Here is a 6,237-nt window from a genome sequence, read left to right as displayed (position 1 = left end):
GGGGCCCGTCGCTTTCCTTACACCGCGGCTGCCTCGGGTTCTGAACTTAAAAAGCCGTGGGAGGTGTACTTCTCAGACAGCCTCGACGTACCTAAATTACCAATGCTTAGGCGCTCCGCCACTTGGAAAGATCACCACTGAGACCTGGCGACCGCGGCACTCGCCGGCGGCGTGAGCGCCAGGAAACGAATTTCCTCAGGCGGAGCGTCAGTTTCAGGGCCGACGGCCGCAAGGGGTGTTAGGGGACCACGCGGCTCCCGGGGGACACAACCCCCGCTCCTCCCAGCAGGACGAGGAGGAGGTGGAGAAAAAAAAAATGACAGGGAGCGAAACCCACACTCGCTGGCCCGCGGAGGCCTCCCGAGCGCGGGCACGCGCGCTCACGACCTCTCCGCTCCTGCGCCCCGGATGCAGTCTTTCCTGGAACAGCTTTCCACACCGGCTCCAGGTTCAGACTTCCGGCCAGCTGCCCGCCGCAGCCCCGCCCCCCCAGGGCTGAGGATGCAGGAACCCGCCAATCACGGCGCGCCTGTGGTCGGAGTGGGCGGGGCCTGAGAGATTCGAAAGGAGCACCGCCCCCTGGGGTTGCGGATTCCCGGGACTAAGCTGTGGGAGAAAAGCTAAATCCGTGGGAGGTGCGGGGCGGAAAGTGGAAACTCAGGGTAGGCTGGGGGTGTGGTGTGGCTGTGCTGCCTTGGGGAGTGGAAAGGTGGCTTGGGGAGAGGCAGAACCTGGAGGAAGGTGGCAGGGAAGAAGATAAGGCGCGTGGAGCGCCCCCAGTGTGGAGAGGCTGGGTCGCAGAGGGGCAGGAGGGCAATCAGCGAAAGGAGATTGGGTTTCAAAGGGGGAGCTCTCTGCACCTTCCCCGAAGGTAAGGGTAGCAAACCAGAGCAGGTGCTACTCCTGGGAAGCTTGCTTTACCATGATGACCCTCGACCCCTGGCTTGCACCCTGACTCTACCTGGGAGCCTTGGGCATGATGAAGACCTGGGGAAAGGTATGTTTTCTCTCCCCTTCAGGTCTAAGCTGACTGCTGCTCCTGCTGGCTGGAACATGGGAGATTTGCAGGAAGGTAAGGATATCCTGGAGGGAAGATTGAGACCCCGCGATTGAGAGCCATGTTAGGCACCCACAACTGGCATTCATTCTTTCCTCCCCTACAGATGTGAAGTTTATAGTGGATGAGACCTTGGACTTTGGAGGGCTCTCACCATCGGACAGGTACCAGCCCCTTCATCCTACTCACGTCCCTCCAATGATGCCCCTGTCTCTAACCCCTTACTGCTAGATGTTTGGCGTCTGGGGTACGGGTTGGTCATTTGGCCAGGTTGGGTGCACTGGGGCTGCTGTGGTTGGTTTACTTGGGCCCTATAATGCCACTCCTGGGGGAGGAAAGAAGAGAGAAGCTGGAATGGGATTGCAGGGTGTTAAGGAGTGTAAGTGGATTTACAGCATCTTCATCCAGCATGATTTCCAGTGTCAGTAAATGCTCAAGTCCTATTAGGCCTCTAAGAGGCAGGTATATCATCCCCTAGAGGCCAGCGCCAGCATCGGGGTTTGGGGTCGTGTCCCAGTCTCCCTCACACGGTCTCCTGCCCTCTTCTGTGTGGACACGGTGCTTGGTTTGTTTTCTGTCTCAGTCGTGAGGAAGAAGACATCGCGGTGTTGGTGATTCCGGAGAAACCCCTCCGACGAGGCCTCTCCCACCGAAGTGACCCCAATGCATTGGCCCCCACCCCTCAGGGTGTGAGGTTCAGCTTGGGGCGCCTGAGCCCAGAGAAGCTGGAGGAGATCCTCCATGAGGCCAATAGGCTGGCTGCGCAGCTGGAGCAGTGTGCCCTGCAGGATCGGGAGAGGGCGGGCGAGGGCCCAGGGCCTCGCAGAATGAAGCCCAGCCCTCGGCGGGAGACCTTTGTACTGAAGGACAGTCCTGTCCGAGACCTGCTGCCCACTGTGAGCTCTTTGGCTCGGAGCACCCCCTCTCCAAGCAGCCACACACCCCGACTCCGGAGCAGCGATAAGAAGGGGTCGGTCAAGGCTCTTCGGGCCACATCTGGAAAGAGGCCCTCCAGCGCAAAGAGGGTGAGTTTAGAGGGTCTGGGCTGGGGGTGTGGCCCCAGACACAGTCTAGGCAGAGAGTGGATTCCTCGTTGGTAAGCTGGAGATAGTGAAATTCTGCCTCATAGCACTGGTGGAATTCAAAATGCAGTACCAGAAGCCATGCACTTGCTACTGCGTCTGTGCATAGCTCTAGGTCATCTATAATAAGCTCTCAGTGGCTGATATTGATGATGATGATGATGATGATGATGATGATGATGGTGTTAGCAACTAACTTCTGCCCTTCCTTACTGGGATCTAGGCAGCTCTCCACCTCTATCCCATAATCAGCCAGCAGAACAAATTCTTTTTCCATTCTAGTCCCATTTTTTTTTCTCTCTCTTTGTGTTTCAGGAGTCGCCCACTTGCCATCTGTTCCCCACATCCATAAGCCCAGCATCTTCTCTTCTTGCCCGATCCACTCCTCCTACTCGATCAACTCCTCCTACTCGATCAACTCCTCCAACCCGATCAACTCCTCCAACCCGATCAACTCCTCCTACTCGATCAACCCCTCCAACCCGAACAACCCCTCCAATCCGATCAACCCCTCCTACCCGATCAACCCCTCCAACCCGATCAACTCCTCCAACCAGGGAAAAAGCTGGGCCCAGTGGGAGAGCAACAGCAAGTGAGAGGACCCGGGCAGCAAAGCTGTGGGTGAGTGGGAGGAGGGGGAGTGTGAAGCTTACCCTAAAATTCTTCTGCTCTCTGCACCAGGCCCACCTGTCCCCATCAGACCAGTCTTGGCCCCACAGCCTTCTACCAGCAACTCTCAGCGCCTGTCCCGGCCACAGGGAGTGGCCGCTAAACCTTCCAGTCGACTGCCTGTTCCCTCGGCCATTCCCAAGCCAGTCAGCCGAGTGCCCCTCACCAGCCGGAGTGTACCACCCAGCAAAGGTGCCCTAGCTCCAGATTCAGTGTCAGCTCGGAAAGGACTTCCCAGACCAAGTGCTGCAGGGCACAGAGGTAAGGAAGAATGGACATAAGGGTGAGAGGTCAGGAGCAAGAATACCCGCCCTTGCCCAGCTTGACCGCACCCTCCCCGAGCTGGTAGCAACAAGCACTTTCTTCGCCTTCATTACAACTCTGTTCGAAGGTGGCGAGACTGAGTTATAGAGTGACTGTGGACCTGGGCCAAGGGTTTGAGCCTTGCTTTTCAAAAATATCTTGTGTTCTTTATCTCGCTGAGAGGAAGGGCACTAATCCCAAACTCACCCTGCCTCCATCCAGTATTTTATCTTTGCGAGAAGGTCATGTGAACTTTCTGCTAACTCATTTATTTCGTTAATCCCTACCAAGTTCCTGTTTCCCAGAGACCACATCTCCCTGGTGCCACACGTAGCAATCTGCAGCCCCCCAGAAAAGTGGCAGCCCCAGGACCTAGCAGGTAAGGCTGGTGGAAATGCTGTCTCTCTCTCCCTTCTCCTCTGGGCGTCTGAGCTGTTAGACGCATCAGCCCTGAGTCCTGTGTGGTAAGATGGGGAAGAGGAGGGAAGCCTAGAGGTTTTGGGGTGTCCCATTTCTTCCTGAGGAACTTGAACTCAGCTGGGTGATATGGGCTTGGGGAAGAAGGCTGGTAAAGCAGTTCCTCCTTCTGTCTCTTTAGGTAAAAGCGATCAGGACAGCAAGCAAGAAGAATTCAGTAACAAGCCACTACCGTCCCAGGCAGGGACGCACCTCTCCTCCGGCCTCCCAAGCCCTCTCGTGGGAGGCAGTTCCTGACTCCCGTAGATTCTGGCCCAGGGGCAAGAGGAGGACATGCACCAGGGCTGGTGCCCCAGGAAGATGGGGTGGGTTAGGGTTGAGCTAGAGGGGATTCAGACCCTTTGGATGGAAAGATTAGGGAAAAGAGGTCACCCCTCAGCAGTGAAATTAACAAACAGGTGTCCTCATCCTGGTCCCCCCCTCCCCAGCTGTTGTGTGCAGCCCACAGAGGTGGACCTTCTTCCCAGGCGGTGGTTCACAGGGCAGTTTTTACCTGTGCACCGCCTCTGTAGCTACCCTCGCTGCCCTCTCTGCCCTCCGAGGAGCAGTCCTCTGGAACCACGCCCCCTGCCGGACTCAGAGGCAGGCTCCTGGCCCCCGGAACTTCTTTCCTGTGAATTCTGTGACTCTGAACAGGCCAGCTGATGATAAGCATCTTCCTTTGGCCTGCATTTTGCTAAAATAAAATGAGTGTATTTTTATATTCTCTGTATATGTGAGAGTAAGTCCTGCTGCAGTTTCTAACAAATGTAGCGTAAACGCCTGTGTAAGCCCAGTGAGGGAGCCAGGATGGGCTTTCCCAGGCAGAGGGGCCTGAACAGGCCCACGGGCCTTGAGACTCCAGATAATCAGGCTGTGACTGCCCTCTTGTTGGTATTAGGTGGGAACAGGTTGCTTTTTCTCAGAGTTTTTATGTCATTAAAAGGTCCAGATCAAGAAGGGTAGCTTAACCCTGGCTGGTGTGGCTCAGTGGATTGAATGCTGGCCTGAGAACCAAAAGGTTGCCGGTTGGATTCCCAGTCAGGGCACTTGCCTGGGTTGCAGGCCAGGTTCCCAGGACGGGGTGAGCAAGAGGCAACTACACAGTGATGTTTCTCTTCCTTCCCATCTTTCCAAAAATAAATACATAAAGTCTTTAAAAGAAAAAGAAGCAGCATAGCTTAATTCGCAGTATGTGAGGCTGTCAAGCCAACGTCTTGGTAAATTATTTATATCCTAAACTTGGGTGTCCTTTCATGGCCAGGGAACGGAGGCTCTTAGTAACTCTTGAGCATCTTGTGTGCTGTGGTTACGGGCTGAGGGGCCCTTCGGTGGGCACCCTGGTCTTCAACCTCCCTGACCACCACAGGCAGGAGATACTAGGACAGTTCCTCACGGTCTACCTTGCTTCAGCAGAATTGTTGGTGTTCTCCTCTGACCTCTGCTCGACTCCAGGCTTTATAATCCCCTGCAGTGCCTAGTGTTGTGATTTATATGTGGCAAGAGAATTTCATTCATTTATTGAAAAAATAATTGAGGGCAAGATGGGCGTCCAATGAGTGACAAAGACCCATTTGTAACAGATGGAACTAAGGGTCTCTCTCAGAGCCTTTGACTTTGCAACCAGGACCAACTCAATTCCTTCTGAGTATTGGAAGAATGTCTGTCTTTGAAGTCCGGGCCATGACTTCAGGAAACCAGCAGGCCACTGGCCAGAGGGAGTACATGCCAGCCGGTGCCCACCCCACCCCACCCAGGCTTCAGTGCCCCTAAGTGTCCTGTGTAGGTACCAAAGTGCCCCTCTGTTCCCAGGCCAGGGCCCTCCACTGCTTTCTTATTATTATTGTTATTTTTTTATTTTTAAATTTAGAGAGCGGGGGGGAGGGAGGGAGAAAGGAAGAGAAACATCAATGTGTGGTAGCCTCTCACGCGCCCTCCACTGGGGACCTGGCCTGTAATCCAGGCATGTGCCCTGACTGGGATTCGAACTGGTGACCCTTCGATTTGCAGGCTGTCACTCAATTCACTGAACCACAGCATCCAGAGCTTTTCCTTTATATGGGTGATCTCTAGGTTCATTTCATACACTCACCTCTACTGTGTGACAGCTGCCTAGACATTCACCTTTCCCTCAGCCTCTTGCAGCAACTCTAGCAGATCTGGGATTCCACAAATTGAGTTGGGGGACGAAGTGTGGAGACACAGTGAGCAGAAAGAAATTTGGCAGAGGCGAGAACACCTCGGGCGTGTTTCACAGCTAAGTCTTGCACTGGTGTCTAGTAAGCAGGGCCTTTTGGTGACTACCCACTCCGACAGAAGCACTGGGAGGTTGGCAAGCCTAGGCACACACTTAGGTGGGTCCCACAGAGGGCAGGTGTGGCCTGGGTGTGGGCCAGGCCCTGGAAGATCCTTAGAATTCACAAGAGCTACAGACCCAAGCGCTGTTGCCACCTGGTGGCCAGAGAGTACAAGACATGTTCCTTTGGCCCTCGGGGGTCAGTCCTGAATTTTGTACCAACCCCACCCACTCCAAACCTGCTTGAAAGATGTGCATTAAGTAGGTGGTGCCAGCTAGGGAGGAGGTCTGTCTGCCACAGCAGTTTAGTTCAGCCACCTGTTGACTCCCTTCCCTTTGGTCTGGCTTTCTATTTTCCTCTTAATGCATCCACC

At 54.8% G+C, this 6,237-nt stretch overlaps 1 protein-coding gene across 6 annotated transcripts; it reads left to right on the top strand.

The window, feature by feature from the left end:
- The first annotated feature begins 557 nt into the window (after positions 1-557).
- On the top strand, positions 558-4,291 carry PSRC1 (proline and serine rich coiled-coil 1). Of its 6 annotated transcripts, none has more exons than XM_036015701.1 (8): positions 558-662; positions 1,020-1,072; positions 1,164-1,221; positions 1,641-2,082; positions 2,455-2,731; positions 2,821-3,069; positions 3,403-3,492; positions 3,713-4,291. In XM_036015701.1, coding segments are annotated over exons 2-8 (1,137 nt in total). In that variant the 5' UTR covers positions 558-662; positions 1,020-1,053; the 3' UTR covers positions 3,715-4,291. The 6 variants fall into 6 exon arrangements, with proteins under 6 accessions (XP_035871594.1, XP_035871596.1, XP_035871595.1 ...); XM_036015703.1 differs by having other exon boundaries at positions 612-635; XM_036015702.1 differs by lacking the exon at positions 558-662 and adding an exon at positions 669-871.
- The last annotated feature ends 1,946 nt before the right edge of the window (positions 4,292-6,237 follow it).

This window comes from Phyllostomus discolor, chromosome 14 (genome assembly GCF_004126475.2).
Source record: "Phyllostomus discolor isolate MPI-MPIP mPhyDis1 chromosome 14, mPhyDis1.pri.v3, whole genome shotgun sequence".
Lineage (NCBI taxonomy): Eukaryota > Metazoa > Chordata > Mammalia > Chiroptera > Phyllostomidae > Phyllostomus > Phyllostomus discolor.
Note: the sequence above shows the minus strand (reverse complement) of the source record. Positions and strands in the feature narration are given on the sequence as shown.

What these genes read in the sequence shown, in the direction of transcription:
- PSRC1 (XM_036015699.1), top strand. Translation starts at nt 1,000, where the DNA reads ATGTTTTCTCTCCCCTTCAGGTCTAAGCTGACTGCTGCTCCTGCTGGC. An exon ending in GGGCTCTCACCATCGGACAG is followed by an intron (nt 1,222 to 1,640) that starts GTACCAGCCCCT and finishes TTTCTGTCTCAG; the next exon opens with TCGTGAGGAAGAAGACATCG. An exon ending in CAGTGGGAGAGCAACAGCAA is followed by an intron (nt 2,732 to 2,820) that starts GTGAGAGGACCC and finishes TCTCTGCACCAG; the next exon opens with GCCCACCTGTCCCCATCAGA.